The sequence below is a fragment of the Callithrix jacchus genome, chromosome 9 (genome assembly GCF_049354715.1).
Source record: "Callithrix jacchus isolate 240 chromosome 9, calJac240_pri, whole genome shotgun sequence".
Taxonomy (NCBI): Eukaryota; Metazoa; Chordata; class Mammalia; order Primates; family Cebidae; genus Callithrix; species Callithrix jacchus.
The window spans coordinates 73196555-73213886 of record NC_133510.1 but is presented as its reverse complement, the minus strand read 5'-3'; the positions used below and the strand labels follow the sequence as shown (position 1 = coordinate 73213886).

Genomic DNA, 17332 nt, shown 5'->3' with positions numbered 1-17332 from the left:
TTCAAGGCCCATGTCCCAAAAGATTTCCATGCTGATGAGCATAGGACCACAATTCCTTGTTCACAGTCAGGTTATATCCTGATTCACACAGTCCTTACCTATTCCACTGTAAGTACCTCTGTAGCCACCATTACTTCTTTTAGGTCATCTAAAAGGACATGCTAGAGTCTTTTGCAACATGTTTTGGTTCAAACAGAATGAAAGCTTGCCTCTAGGAACAGGATTTTTGGATGCCACCTAAAGCTCTTCACACTGATTTCCAGAATTTATTGACATCCCCTAGATTTCTATTGCTTCCATATGGCATGATCAGGAACTATTTTACCTGTGGCTTATAAGATCAGATAAGCATCTTGGTCTTCACAAGTCAATCTAAAGCTTTAAGCAGAATGGAACTTTCTCTTGCTAAAACCAGATCCTTTATCACTCAAATCTACTTTGTCCCTGGATAGAAGCTCCTATTACTGGTTTTATATATATATATATATATATATACACACACACACACACACACACACACACATATATTTGCTTTATTTCAAATATCCTAGTGACAAAGGAGCAAAATTCTATATGTTTTCAACATCATCTTCGATAATTAATGGCCTTGTTAAGTTCTAAGTTTGATAATTTGGTTTCATCTCTCTGCTTCATCTCTTACTATGTGACCTTGGGTGAATTACTTAACCTCTGTGTGTTGTAATTTCCTAATCTAAATAAAGACACTATTAACAGTACATTTTTATAGACTAGTAATGATTAAGTGACATAATACATAAAATGCTATTAGTTGCTCTCTCTGACACATATAGGAGCCAACAATAAGTACAGTGACAATAACGGTGATAATTATGTCACTCCAGAGTTTTGTGACTGACTCCTTATTGGACCATATATACCTATTTATTGCTGTGGAACAGTTTACCCCAAATTTTAGTGGCTTAAAACAATACACATTTATATCTCACAATTCCTGTGTGCCGGGAACTGGGGAATGGCTTAGTTTGGTGTCTGGCTCAAGGTCTTTCATGAGATTTAAATTGAGTTGTTGGCCACACCTTCAGTCGGCTGAAGGTTTGGCTGGCACTGAGGGATCTGCCTCCAAGAGGGCTCATTCATATTCTGTTAGCTGGAGGCCTCAGTTCCCCACGGTGTGGTTCTCTCTTCATTGGGCTGCTTGAGTGCCCTCAAAATTTGGCCACTAGCTTCCTCCAGATCAAGCAACTCAAGAAAGATAGCAAAGAGGAAACTGTAATACCTTTATGACCTAGTCACACACCATCCTTTCTGCCATATTCTATTTATTGGAGGCAAGTCTTTAATTTCTACCCACATTCAGGATAAGGGGAATTTGTCTCTACATTCTTTTAGAAGGAGTGTCAGATAATTGGGTGACTACAGTTTTAAACCATCACTGTCCTCATGGGCTGGTTAGTCTTTTTCTGAAACTCATTATGATCTTTATTATCTTTAACCTCACTTATATGTAAAGTGAAATTTAAAACAAATGTTAGCTTGCCAAGTCCTTAATTTTTAATTATTTTTAACTCCCACTTATGTATATGCTGTGAAACTTTCTTCCTCTGGTACTTCCTACCTCACTTCCTCTTTGATTTTCTCAGTTTTGGTGGTGATTGTAAGAGATTGTGTTTACCCAGAAGATGTTCAATGACTATGTTTTACTTAAAAAAAAATGGGAATGGGAGGTTTTTCTTTGCTACATCCCTGTATTTTCACCACATTCCACTGAGAAGGGAAGCTGAAAAGCTTCGAATTTGCTGTTTTTCAAGAACGCAACTAAGCAACCACTAGGATATAACACTATGTATTGTAATTGTCAGTTTACATGGCCGTCTTTGCACAGCATGGTTGCTGGGGTACTCTAGTGTTAGTGTGGATTCCAAGCCTGATTTCATCACCCACTTCTTGGCTGTGTACCCTAGGGTGACATTTAACCTATCTCAGTTTCCTGTCTGAAAAACGGTGAATTGTCTTAGGTACTTTTATTAAAGTGACATGAAAATTAATGGACATAATAGCTGTAAAGCATTGAGAATAGAGTCTGACATCTAGTAAACAATAAATATATGTTGTTTGTTAGTTTATGAACAGACTGAAAACTCACTGAAATGCATTATAGTTTTTTCTTTTGTTTTGTGTTTGTTTTTGTGACACAGAGTTTCCTTCTGTTGTCCAGGCTGGAGTGCAGTGGCAGGATCTCAGCTCACTGCAAACTCGACCTCTCAGATTCAAGCAATTCTCATACCTCTCAGCCTCCTAAGTAGCTGGGATCACAGACATGAGCCACCATGCCTGGCTAATTTTTTTTTTTTTAAGATGAGGTTTCACTATGTTGCCTAGGCTGGTCTTGAACTCCTGGACTCAAGGGATCCTCCTGCCTCAGCCTCCCAAAGTGCTGAGATTATAGCATGAACCACTACATCCAGCCTTGAAATGAATCACATTTATCTTTCCAACCTCCCTCTTCCCCTTTGCCTATCTTCATACAGATAGCACATGACAGATTAATCTCATCCATCTCGGAAGATCTGGAGATCTGTCCAGGACATAATGGTCAGATATTATGGGACCTGAGAGTCTAGATGAGATGAGATAGTAAAATATGTATCATTGGTAAAGTGTAGCCTGACTTACCTCCATAGGGAAAGGAGAGAGACAGGGAGTCAGGAGACCTGGTATAAACTCCAACTCCAAAGTATAAGAGCAGGAGCATAAATGAGAAATAAGGTCGAGAACCGGCACACACAAGAAATGGCATAAAATATAAAATCGTCTCAGGCTTATGGTCAGGAATCGAGATGGGCCCAATATCTGTCATTAAACACATAGGGATCAAGCGATGGACACCAAAGACAAACATTGACATGCACCAGATGATCAATGCATAACAGGTTTCTACTTACTGTTACTTCCTCTACAGGAAAATAATGATTTTGTTGTTGGAAAGAACTCTAAATTGAGAAAAAAATGCTATAATTTATTAATACGTATACTTTAAAAAGAGTAAATCTGTTTATTCTTTCCTGTTTCATTTATTAGATCCCCTCAGCAGAGTGTGTTTAAGACCAAAAAATGTAACTGATTCATTGAGCACCTACATTAATGCTAATTATATTAGGGTAAGTAAATTAGTACAGATTTCTTTCTGGTGACTTGCTATTTGGAATTGTTGGTTTTATTTTGTTTTTCCTGGAGTAGATTAAGTTTGGCTTAACTTGATTACCAGCAAGATTTTGTTTGTTTCTTTTTATCTTAGTCATAACCAACATGGGTAATGGGTCCTTTACGATGACTTTCCTTTTACTGTTAGTCTCTGGCAGCACTGCTCTATCTGGGCATTCTGCTGGGGACTGGACATTACAATCCTCAATACCGTATGCTGTCCTTAACTTGCTACCAAAATAGCTATGGAAATTATACTAGAATCAATGAAGCTGTAATCGATGTTGCTTTTGTACTAGCACAGTTATTTTGTTGAAGATCTTTCACCTAAATTTTCACTGCGAGGCATGAACTTAAAAACCAATAATTTTGTCTCTCTACTCCATCTAGGGCTACAGTGGCAAGGAGAAAGCATTCATTGCCACGCAGGGCCCCATGATCAACACCGTGGATGATTTCTGGCAGATGGTTTGGCAGGAAGACAGCCCTGTGATTGTTATGATCACAAAACTCAAAGAAAAAAATGAGGTATGATCTTTAATCAAGTTCTGAATGTTATACATGTTCTGTTGCTATAGAAGAGACATTGTGTAAGTAAAATTTCCATAGACTTAGATTTAAGATGGAAACTTTGAGACATTTAAAGGCCAAGTCACTTAATATATCCCAAATATAACTGCTGTTATCCTATGAATGTCAGCTTTCTTTTAGGCAAGTACTTGGCATACGCATATCTAATTTGTACCCAAAAAAGAAGTAAGGGGCCATGAATTATCAACCTAATTTATAGGCAGGTAAATAAAAACTTATTTGCTCACACCCTGAATCATTTTTGAGCATATACTATATGACAGGTACTACTCTAGTCATTGGGGATATAATAGTAAACAAAACACACCAAGGTCCCTGCCCTTGGTAGATTTTAACTTTCTGGAGAGAGAAGACAGACAAAAAACACTACACATAATCAACTGTTAAATAGTCTAATATATTAGAAGATATTAAATGCTACAGGAAAAAAAGTGGAGCAGACTAAGGAGAATGGTACACCAGGCAGTAAGGAGGGGGTCATGGGGAATTGCAGATTGTAGTATTAAAGAGGGTGGGCAAGCAAGGTGAGCCTCATGGGGAGGGATAGCCTGGGGAGAAATGCCAAATGTGGGTGAAGGGGAAAAGGAAAGCAAAGCACACTGCCATGTGTGTACCTACGCAACTGTCTTGCATGCTCTGCTCATGTACCCCAAAACCTAAAATCCAATAAAAAATTAAAAAAAAAAAAAGAAAGTAAGATTTGAGGGCAGTTACAGAAACCAACAAGCTTTCTCAATATCTTCATAGTAAGAAATCCAAGAAAGAATTTGATTTCGTTTCCATACTAGTAGTCTTTTCTCTTTTTAATTTTGTTATTATACTCTAAGTTCTGGGGTACATGTGCAAAACCTGCAGGTTTGTTACATAGGTACAGACATGCCGTGGTGGTTTGCTGCATCCATCACCCCCTCATCTACATTAGGTATTTCACCTAATGCCATCCCTCCCACCCCCTGCTATCGCTCCCGTAGGCCCCCACCCCACTGACAGGCCCCGGTGTGTGATGCTCCCCTTCCTGTGCCCATGTATTCTCATTGTTCAACACACACTTCTGAGTGAGAACATGTGGTGTTTGGTTTTCTGTTCTTGTATAGAAGTCTCTTCTAAGGATTTCGCTTGCAGAATACTCGTTCTGTATTTTGCATTATAAAAATACAATTGTGATATTCCTGAGGGCTGATTTCTATGGTACTGCTTACATTTTAGGACAACTTACTATGATAATTTAGCATCTCATTTTCATCAGCATTTTTGTGTTCACCGTGACAGTAAGAATTTAAGAAAACTGAGCACTCCTTTATACGCCTTTGGTGATCATAACCCTTGAGTACGGCATAATCCTGCTGCTAATGGACATCATTGAGGCTTACAGAACAGCGGTTTATACATGTTTCAAAGTTTGTTATTTTCTTCTATTTTTGCTACAATAGATGAAACATTTTTTTCCTGAAATTTATTCTGGAAAAGTTCTATATTTTTGGCCAACAGATAAAGTTATATGCTCAGTTCACTTCATGACTAACTAAACACACTTCTATGAATCTGACATGAAAGCCTGAGGTGGCATTATAAAAACAACCTAATATTCTCAGCTGTTTTCCACACAGTGTCAATCTGTCAACGTATTAAACCACTGACAATTCCCTCACAATTGTTTAATTTACATGAAGTTTTTATGATAGAAAAGATTTTTCAAGTTTAAAAGGTATATTCTCTGCATGTATACATTTGTGCATTCCTACAAAGAACTTACGTAATATGGCAGACTAGATAACCTGAAAAACCTCCCACTACAAAACCAGTTATACTGTGTAGAATATAAAACATCGTGCAAAGCAGAGCTTTAAAAATAAAGGAAATCCCAGGGGTTAATAAAAAGAGACTAAAAGGCATAAAACCAGAAAATTAAAGATATTGTAATGGTAATACAAGAACTAGAGACAAAGCCTGATCTTGCCAGAGCCACGTCTTGGAACTGAGACCTTACATAAAGAGAGTACCTTCAAAGGCAATACCTTCAGTAAAAAAGCAAACTACAAAAATAAATCTGCCTACTAAAATAGGACGATGCTGAGAAATTCATCTGTCTAAGTCTGGCCTTCTTATGGCATAAACAAAAAGGCGCTCTTTAGTATTTAAAGCTGAGAAACCTCAGAATTCAAAAATTCAGAAACACCAAGTGAAGTAATTAACATAAAAAGTAATACAAGGTTGGTAACCAGGTCCTACGATACTTTACAGAAACAAAGGCAAAAACTTTCTGATGCACGTATTCTTAGCTTATTCCTCACAGATTTCCATAGAAAAGCCCAGCCAGGGCAAAGGGAGAGAGCTGACTAGAGAAGCTGAATGCCCATACTTCCCACCAAAAAGGGCCAAAACAACAGAAAAGAAGGTACGTTTGGACTGGAGTGTTTGAGGGAGCGGACTGGAGTGTTTGAGGGAGGGCACTCTTCCTCAGGGGAGAGACAAAAAGTCTGTGGGACAGGGGGACCTTTAGGGAGGGTCACACGGCGAAGAGAATGAAACACCCTGCCTCTGCCACACTACCATCTTCCCAGCTGGGATTAGCTCAGAACAAGGAAACGCATCCTCGGTGGGGACTGGGCAAGCAAGAGGCCCCAACAGCCCCCATTAATGTTGCAGACACCTGCACTCTTTGTTGCTGAGAATCCTGCAGTTCCTACAGGCCCTGAGTCCAGTTTGGGAAGCTGCCTGACAGCCGCGTGGCTACACTACCCCCAGAGAAGGAGCCCATGTTGTATTCCCTCACCCCTGTGACCCAAGTTGCAGCTATATGATGCCATTTTAAAACCAGAGCCACAAATAGAGTATCTCCTGTTTCAGGAGCCAGTGGCCACGGTCTCTTTTCATTCCTGAGGCTACGTTGCCATTACACTACCTTCACTCTCACGGTAGTACACCATTCCCTTGCTGAGTGGCTATAGCTCCCTACCCCCTGGAAATAGGCTGCATAGGAGGTGTTCCACCTTTCACATCCTAGTGACTGCAACACCCTGAACCCTGTGTTTCAGAGCCTAGATCCAATGCCCCATCCTTGGAGCCCACAGAGCACCTTGCCTTCAAAAGGAACAGACAATCTTCCTCAGCAGAGAGATCAAGTCCATACTGGCCTCATGCACAGTCAGCATGCTCATCAGCCAACAGCACCATTCTAAAGGGAGCCCCACCCAAACCAGTGGACCAGCCCCTGCGTGCCCCTGGTACACTTAACAGTTGGGTGCACTACTTCTAAGGATGCCCCAACCTGAGCTGGCAGACCTGTCCACATATGCCACCAGTTGGCTCCCAGCTGGACATGGCCTTTTCAGGGGACTTTTGCCTTGAGTTGGTGAGCCAAGCCCCATGCTTGCCGGCCAAGTATACTGCCTCCAAAGGAGCCCTAACCCAAGCTGGCAGACTGGCTGCTGCATGCTCACCAGCCATGTATGCATCTCACAGTGAGTCCCTACATTAACCAGTGGACAAAACACTGCATGTTCTCACTTATAAGTGGGTGTTGAACAATTAGAACACATGGACACAGGGAAGGGAATATCACACACTGGGGCCTAGCGAGGGTGGGTGGGGGGAGCTAGAAGAGGGATAGCAAGGGGTGGAGATAGGGGAGAGATAGCATTAGGAGAAATACCTAATGCAGATGACAGGCTGATGGATGCAGCAATCCAACATGGCACATGTATACCTATGTAACAAACCTGCACGTTCTGCACATGTACCCCAGAACTTGAAGTATAATTTTAAAATAAATAAATATGTTTTTTAAAAAAAGAAAATTTGAAAATCCTCAGCAAAATTAAGCTTATAATCAAAATTATGAGGCACACAAGTGAACAATAAAACACCATGAGAAAATATCAGAAGCAGCAACAATTAATAAAAATAGCTTCATGAAAATTAAAATAATTGAAATGACAAATGTAGGCTACTTTTTTAAATTATTAAGCACAAAAAATAAAAATTTGACACAGGAACAAGTTACTATCAAAAAAGAGTAGGAAGATTTAAAACAAACCAACGAGGACTAGAAATAAACATTATAAAGACATTAAAATTTTTAGAAGTCTTGTTAGATCGGTTTAGCATCAAACAAGACATAGCTAAATGAATAATGAATGGACTTGAATATAAAGCTAAGGAAAATATCTAGAAGATCAAAATGACCAAAATATAAGAGTGCTTAGGAAACACAGAGGATAGCATTTGATGTCCAATATACCGTAACAGGTGTTTTAGAAGGAAAAAGAAGAGGATATGAGAAAATAAGCAATATTTGAAGAAATAATAGCTAGAGATTTTCCAAAGCTGATGGTAGACTTGAGCTCTAAGAGGTAGAGAGCACAATAAATCCTAGGCTGAATGGGTAAATAGAAATTCACGGCTAGACCCATCTCAGGACCTGAAAAAGCACCAAAAGAAATGAATTACTCACACCAGAGTAACTAACCAAAAAAAGCGGGGGAGGGGGAGCTTTTCTATAGCAAAAACAGAAGCCAAAACTCAGTCGAATATTACCTACAAAGAACTGAAAGAAAATACTTGACTACCCAGAACTTTATATCCAACAAATCTATCCTACAGGGAAGGTGTGAAAGACATTTTCAAACTAACACAAATGGAAAGAATTTACCACCAAAAAAATCTTACCAAAAGAACTACAAGGAAAGATATAACAGAATAAAGATTCAGTCCAGAAAAAAGTACTCAAATATAAGAAATAATAAGCCAAGTGTGGTGGCTCATGCCTATAATCCCAGCACTTTGCGAGGCTGAGACGGGTGGATCACGAAGTCAAGAGATCGAGACCATCCTGGTCAACAAGGTGAAACCCCATCTCTACTAAAAATACAAAAATTAGCTGGGCATGGTGGTGCGCGCCTGTAGTCCCAGCTACTTGGGAGGCTGAGGCAGGAGAATTGCTTCAACCCATAAGGCGGAGGTTGCAGTGAGCCGAGATCATGCCATTGCACTCTAGTCTGGGTAACAACAGGGAAACTCTGTCTCAAAAAAAAGAAAGAAAGAAAGAAAGAATAGCAAAGAAAGTAAAATATGAAGGTGAAACTAAAATACTGGATAATGATAGTATTTAAAATTTGAGAAGATGAGGAAAGTTAAAATATTTATGTGTTATTCATGAAAACAGAAATTAAGCTAAGGTTAGACTTTAAGGTAAATATGCATGTTAAAATTTTAAGATTAGTCACTAAAAGGATGGAATTAGAATGTATAATTTCCAATCTGGTAAAAGGGAGAAAAGACAGAATTTCAAAAATAAACTAAAATAAAAGAGAAAACAAAAGATAACATGGAAAAATCAGGATAAACTTTTAGCTAATTGAGAGAGAAAAAAATGCAAATCATACTAAATATAAACAAATAACTTGAAAATTAAATATGAGATTACTGAATTGATAAAATAAATGAATTCAATCAAATACTGCCTACAAGAGGACACAGAAATGTTCAAATGAAAAGGATAGAAAAAATACAACAAACTAATACTAATCAGAAATCAAGTCAGATAAAACTGTCAGTCGAAAGAGTCATTACTAGAGAGGTTACCAGAGATAAAGAATGTCAGATAAAAGTGACTTTCAAATCAAAACAATCGTTATCAGAGAGCTTACTAGAGATAAGGAATGTCAGTCTATCACACTACAATGTGAAATTCACAAGATTCTAAATTTATACATAACCTCACCCCAAATATCTGAAGCATTAATAGACAGAATTAAAGAAGGAATTGAGAAATCACCATCATACTGGGAGAAAACCCAAAAAAATAAGAGAATAGTAGTTATTAGTATTGTATTAAGCAGATAAAAATTAATTAAAATATAGAACAAGCTTATATATAATCTTTACACAAATCAACAAGCTTAATTTAATGAACATATATAGAACCTTCCAATAAATACTCTCATAATATCAATTTTTAAAGCATGAGATTTTGTGAAACGTGACCAACTACAACCATATAGCAAGTCTTGGCAAATTTCAAAGAATAACTATAAATGTGCTTTGATTACGTTGCCTTCAGTTAGAAATAAAAAACAAAAAGATCAGATTAAAAATACATGTTGAAATTTTTAAAAGTAAGTTTTAACACACACAATTTATGGATCAAAATGAATTTACAACAAAAATATAAATTAGCTACAATTCAGGGATGGTGAAAGTACTACACATCAAATCTTGTGAGACCCTGAGAAAAATGCTCATGGAAGGAAATTTATAGGCATGAATATGATATTATAAAAGAATTTGTGATCTAAGCAAAAGATTTAAGTTAGTAAAAGAACTATAAAATAAACAGGAAAGATAAAAGGAAGGAATAATGAAGAATAAATGTTAATTAAATGCAAAACAAAGATAAAAGGATTGATGAGGCCAGGCATGGTGGCTCACATCTGTAATCACAGCACTTTGAGAGGATGAGGCAGGAAGATCACTTGCGGCCAGGAGTTTGAGACCAGCCTAGATGATGTAATGAGACTTCCGTTTCAACAAAAAAATTAAAAATTAGCCAGGCGTGGTGGTGTGCACCTGTTGTCGTAGCTACTCAGGAGGCTGAGGCAAAAGGATCCCTGGAGCCCAGAAGATTGAAACTGCGGTGAGCTATGATACTCTGCACTTCAGCCTGGCCAACAAAAAAAGACCCTGTCTTAAAAAAATAATTAAAAAAAAAAAAGGATCGATGTAAACAAAAGTCAATTTTTTGAAGTCTAATAAAATAGGCAAAACTAACAAAACTCAAAAATATTAAAAATGGCTATAAATCAGAGATTTTTTAAAAGTGGACACTATGAACAACCTCACACAATATTTAGCACCATTTCACAGATCTAAGCAAAATGCCTTACCCCTGCCCACTTTGGTTTGAATTTTCTGAGTAAATTGTTGTGAAAGAAATATTCTTTCAAAGTGCATTCATGTCCTTACAAATTTCTGATTATTTCTCTTTCTTCTTCTATTACAGATAAAATCTTATAAAATCAACATAGCACTGTAATTTATTAAACTATTTGTAAATATAAGTATGTGAGTGTTTTAAAACAATTATATTTTCTCCAGAAAAAAATACTTATTACATGCAATTTAGTGTTGCATATGTACTGAGGATTATCACTTGGCAAATATTATGTGAAACAGTATCTCACAAGGATTACAGAATAGATTGTAGTAACTGTGTAAAATACATTGTGGTTTTTGTTCTGTTGAGCATTTCAGTCCTTGAATCTTGTCATCTATGTTTATCCGTGCTCACTCTTAGAGAAAAAGTCAGGACCGTGCCTTTAGTGCTTTACCTCATTCTTGAATCAGGGTTTTATCAGGACAGAAACTAAGATTGTTGGTTAGGCAGAAGGCATTTCCTAGAGGGTGTGTAATATGTGATATGTTTTAAAGAAATCCAGTGGGATGGTGAGCATTATTAATATGCCAAAGCCTCAGCAGACAGTTGCTCTCATCCTCCTTCTCCAAGACCAAGGATGTCACTGCACCAGAACTGCTGTATAAATCAAATATGTATTTCGTTTTTTGTTTGTTTGTTTGTTTTGCTTTGGCATGACAAATTTATTGAAGAGAATTCTGTCCTTCTCCCTTCTACCTAGTAAAGGAGGCTTGTAGGGCTGGCACCTGCCCACATCTGGCATGCGGCCTTTCCCTGGGTGAGGTTGAGAGGGAGCAGATATCCCCATCCCATGTCCAGGGCCTGTGCAGGAGCCATCACACCACCTTGTTGATGATGACACCTAGCTCTTCAATCTCACACTGGACTTCATCCCTCTTCTTAGGACAGGAAGTTTCCTAAATTCACTGATACCTGGGGAGGTCCCAGTCAGGATGACATCCCCTGGATAGAAGGTGACAAACTGGGAGACCCAGGTTATTGGCTCTTCCGTCTTGAACACCATCTGGTGGGTGTTCTGGATCACATTCTCTTTCACTCAGCAGCAGATCTTTAAGTTGTGTGGTTCTGCTACACTGTCCTTGGTCACCAAGATAGGGCCCAGAGGGCAAAAGGTGCCAGAGATTTTTCCCAGCAGCCAGTGTTTCCCCTTACATCTCATTTGCAAGATCAGGAGCAGTCACGTCGTGAGACACAGTGAAGCCAGCTGCATGGGCTATGGCATCTGTGGCCTTGATGTCCTGGCCTTTCTTTCCAATGACCATTGCCAGCTCCACTTCCCAGTCTATCTCCTGGCTCTCCAGTGGGAGGACCACCTCATCATAGGGCCCCATGATGGAGCTGGCAAACTTACTGAAGATGATCGGCACATTCTGTTCTTTGCAGTGGTCCACATATTTCATGCTCCCACACATTACCTTATCTGGCGGCTTGGCTGGAGCCAGGAAAGTTACCTCCGACTGTGGTAGAACTGGCAGCTGGGCAGCCAGGACTCTTCTTACCACTGAGAGGGTGGCCTCTATCTGCTCTAAAAACTGTGTCATTGTCTTGGGGAGTGTGGGGTCAAAGGCATTGAGATTGATAACCCCTCCACTATTCCCCATCTCCAGGCCCAAGTGAGGCCCCACCAGGTGGGATGCTGTGAACTGCACTAGTCTCATGTCTCTGGAGGGTTGAAAGGGCCTCTACTGAGCCTGCAGCACAGTGTGAGCAACCTCCTTCTACCAGAGACCAGCATCAGCGCCTGGTGGCAGCAGCCAATCCTCCTGCTGTAGGTTAAGACTCACAGGGCCCAGAGGTCAAGGGTGGCAGGTGCCTGAGCACTGGCACCAGTGACCGCAACCAGCAAGGGAACTGCAGCAGCCTCAAATATGTATTTCAAAGTGTTACAGGGTTGGTTTACCTATGATGCTCAGAGCTCTTTATTCAGCGTCTGCAAGGGAAGAGAGCACATCTTGTTCTTTATTTCTCAAGTGCAGTAATTATCCCTGGAGATAACCTGTTGGTACCATTCTCAGATTTCAGTCTTTACAGGAAAGTCAACTGGATCTGTTGAAAGGTAGAATTTTTTTTTTTAACCATTCCTACACCAATGGGTGGTTGAAATTTTAATTTTTTTCTTTGGCCACTTAATTCAGAAATTGGAGAAATGTTTTTTGTTTCTGTGTTACAATTTTTAGCCTCCTGCCTTTTTTAGTGTCTGAGATATACATCTGGGTGTCCCCAAAGTCACACATTTCTGTTATATGTGTTCTCTGTGTAATCTGCTTTGTGCATCTTTTTCCTGCAGCCAGTCATAATCCCAAGTATTGCAATAAAGATTTTGTTATTTTTATTATTCATTACTCTTTAAAATACAAATTTCTTTCTGTCTAGCCTTTCCAAAGATGTAAATATAATACTATGCAGGAAACTTTGATGTCTTACAGATCAAAATGATACTGAGAGGTCTGGCATAAAAGAAATATAAAGTAGACTTCACACTACCAGGAAAATTCTGTTTACCAAAAATGTGCCAACTTTCAATTGTGTTAAGCGTCATTGTTTGGAAAAGAAAAAATCATTTCCTCCAGAAAACATATGGAGATGGAATTATCTTTAGAAATTCCCAGGCTTTACAGTTTCATGAAACTTTCTGCTTTCTAACGAGTAAATACATGAATAACTGCCATCTCTTATTTAATAACTCCAATATTCTCATGACCTCAATGTTTATAAAGTGAAAATAAAGTAAAAACAAAAAAATAAATAGCTGAAAAAACAGTTAAGTTGCAATTAAAGAGATTTTAATGCTGGTAAGTTTGAGTTCCTTCATTTAGATAAGTCTTAAGGAGAAGGGAATTGCCCTTCAGAGAAAAAACTTTGAAACAACAGTGTTCAAATTCCATTGCTAGAGAACACACAGTGGCTTAAACCTAGAAAGCTGAAACTGGAAGAGCAATGCAAAAATGGCAAGTAGTGTCTGCACGCTTCCAGGGAAACAAAGTCTTCCTACTATTTCTGGATGTTAATTATTGCACTTCTCTCCCCTTTCAGGAAAGAAGGGAAGTAGCTATACATGTTGACCATATTACACACAGTGGAAGATATTTTCTAGCCACTACCGTTTATTGATTATATGGGCTAAGTGCAATTTAAACATACATAAATTCAGTTTATTGTACTCTAACTCTACGAAGTAGGCTTAACTATTCTCATATTATAAATGAGAAAACTGAAACTCGGAGAGACTGAAAGTCTTAAAGTTAGTGAGTGATGGAGTCCAAATTTCAGTCCAGGCTTGTTTAATTCCAAAGCCCGGCACTTAATCATTGCCCCAGCATTATAAGGGGCCAAATAAGGAATGAAAACATTAGAAGGCAAGCAACCTTCTTTTGGTCCCAGAGAGCAATAAGATCCTGAATGTATCTTTCATGAAGTGAAGGAATTACTGGATAATTTGGCCTAACACCCTTCTCTCACTTTAATACAGCCATACTCTTTCTCTACATTTACATGCATCTTTCATCTGAGTTAAACTACCTGACTTAAGTACTCAAAGCCCATTTTAGCCCTTGACTGACTTAGTACTTTGCAAACAGTTTAATCTCAACAAGCCACATAAGGAGCCATATTTTAACTTTTTCCTTCTTTCATTCTCTTCCCTTTTCTATCTGCTAAAATTATAGAAAATATTTCAATTACACATTTGGCTGAAAAGCTCATATGACGCCTATGGGTCTGAAAAGTGAGTATGTGCCCAAGGGGGAAACATAGTCCAGGCAAAACCACGGCACACAAAGGCAACCAAGAAACCACATAGCACGCCTGAGTTGGGCAATTTGGTGTGATTTGGGCACATGTGGCCTGCTAGGGTGTGAAAGGAAATGAGACTGGAAAGTTAGGCCATGACAAAGAACAAAGGACTATGCTAATAATTTTTTTTTAAGTTGGGCTTTTTTATATAGTCAGAAGAAAGCCACTAAAGATGTTTTTGAAGTAGAGTCACATAATGCAGTTTTATATCAGGAATAAAATTGGTAGCAGGATATAGGACTTGGAATTGGGAAGAGCAAGAGGAAGCAGGGAGATAGGTTAGGAAGTTGTAGCAATAGTCCAGGCAAGAAATACTGAAGTCCCGACTAAGGTAGTCATACAGTAACTGAGAATGGGAGAATGGGAGACACTTCAAAGGCGTTCCATTATAATCCCAGCACTTCAGAAGACCAAGGTGAAGGGATCACTTGAGGCCAGGAATTTAAGACCAACCTAAGCAATATAAGGATATCTCATCTCTACAGAAATAAAATTTTAATTAGCCATTGCCATGATAGGAATAAATAAATAAGCCAGGCACGGTGGTGCACACCTGTGGCCCCAGCTACTTGGGAGGCAGAGGTCAGAGGATTGCATAAGCTCAGGAGTTTGAGGATGCAGTGAACTATGATCGTGCCACTGTACTCCAGCCTGGGTGAGTGTGTGCCAGCTTGTACATATGAGTACAGGCATTCCAGTAGTAGAAGCCACAGTGCTTAGTTTCTCATCGAATGGGAGAAAGGGAGAACTTGACTTCAGGATTTCTGGTTTGGGAGGCTGAGTGGATGTTATACCAGTTTCATCTTTTATGTCTTAAGTTTGATAAATGTTTATCAGACTTTTGGCTGGTAAAGTCTATTAAGCAGAAATAGAAATAATGGTACTCTGGAGAAATGCACATGTGAAAGACAGAGATCAGACAGGTAGTGGTTGAAGTCATGAGAAGGTATGGCATTAGTGTAAAGATAATAAAAGGGTATTATGTTGTATGTTCTGCTTTTAACATTATGAGTATTCTGCATGTCATTAATAATTCATCAAAATGTTATTTTGATTCCTTATTTCATTCTTATTTGGCCCCTTATAATGTTGGGGCTATGATTTAAGTGCCTGGGCTTTGGAATTAAACAAGCCTGGATTGAAATTTGGACTCTATCACTCACTAACTTTAAGTGAATGTGCTGAAATGTAATCATTTCCTTATTGATAGGTACTTAAATTGTTTCCAATTCATTGGCCACATCTCTGATTATTTTATTAAAATATATTACTAGATGTGAAATTGTTAATACCTGGCCAAATGTGAACTTTTGAAAGAACACATTCCCAAAATGTTTTCTAGGTATATATCAGATTGTACCATCATCTTCAGTATGTGGAATTCTTCAGCTACCTCAATGATACTCAGTACATAATTCCTCTTTCTAAAATATACTATGCTGTATACAGCTATACAGCTGTGTTCATGTGTATTTATTCATTCATTTAACAAATATTTATCAACTATGTACTTCAAGCATTAGTGGAAACACTTGGATTATAGTCTTATTGACAAAACTGACAAAAGATCCCTTCCGTCATGGAGTTTACAATCTAAATATGGTAGATAAGAAAGAAAGAAATATTGCATACAATGGTATTAGTATACTGTATAATATTGTATATACTATATTTCAGTATATCTGTTATATATTGTATATTTGTATCACTGATAACACAGTATAGGGTAAAAGAAAACATAGGGCAAGATAAGATTGGCAACATCAAATTGGGTAATGACTGTGAGTATCTTTGATCAAAGCAGGTAAGGAAATTAGTCAATACAGTCTGGCAGAAGACAGAAGAAACAGCTAACGAAAACATTCCGTATCCCCCAGTATGTTTGAGAGGGGTCAAGGAAGCCATTGTGGCTGAAGCCAAATGTCCAAGAGAGAGAGTGGTAGGAGATGAGGTCAAAGATGTAACTGTCTCTTAGAAGTAATTTACTGGGGTGCTAGTACAGTACCCATATCAGAAGATTTAATGTCAGAAGAACTTGGTTGGAGCTTGAGTTCTATCACAATTTTGCCTCCTGTAAAATGGGGATGATATGATTCTTTACCTTGCAAAGATATTGGAAGGGGTTAATGAATATTGTACATATAGGTAACTGTTTGTATATTAGAAAGTACTATGCAATATTACCATTGTTATTATCCTAACATAAATATTTTTAAATTTGTTGACAGCAGACTTCAAAAACCTTGAGAAGATAAGTAAAGACCTTATTAAGTCAAAATGCAGCTACCATATATATATTTGATTAATTAAATACATTCCAAGGAAGTTTTTTTGACAATATAAATATTGACTAAGCATAGCCCATGTTTGCCTTAAAAAGATTGTTTATTAAAATTTTTATTTTTAATTTTGTGGGTAGATAGTAAGTGTATATATTTATGGGGTACATTGCTTTAAATTTTATTATAAAATCAGATGTGCATTCATTCAGACAGAAAAATTGGCTATCAATAGATATATAAATTTTACTTTAAAATAAAGTAGACTATTAAACTATACATTTGAGGAGAGAATAAATTATTCTGGTAAGAAACTAATAAGAAAATGTTAATTATGCCATGTTATATTCTAAATGTATAAAATGCAAGTATATCTTCTCTATCATTTATAATTGGCTAAAAAAAATTAGAGTAAAAGGTAATCTAGAAGATATGACAAACATGGAAAGCTTAGAAACTGGAATGTTGGCTCTTCATAGAACAAATGTTTATGGAGCCCTAACAGTGTGCTTGAAAATTAATCCTTACAATAAATGTATTTGTAAACCCTATT

At 38.0% G+C, this 17332-nt stretch overlaps 1 protein-coding gene and 1 pseudogene across 3 annotated transcripts in view; one reads left to right on the top strand and one right to left on the bottom strand.

Annotated features, from left to right (window-relative positions):
- PTPRR (protein tyrosine phosphatase receptor type R) overlaps positions 1-17332 on the top strand; it is a 286532-nt gene that overhangs the window by 237454 nt on the left and 31746 nt on the right. For all 3 annotated transcript variants that reach the window (XM_078336875.1, XM_002752758.6, XM_009004212.5), the window contains 2 exons: positions 3061-3140; positions 3574-3711. In XM_078336875.1, the coding sequence (XP_078193001.1) occupies positions 3061-3140; positions 3574-3711 (218 nt within the window). The remainder of the gene's footprint in view (positions 1-3060; positions 3141-3573; positions 3712-17332) is intronic.
- LOC118144262 (oxaloacetate tautomerase FAHD2A, mitochondrial pseudogene) lies at positions 11524-12443 on the bottom strand (annotated as a pseudogene).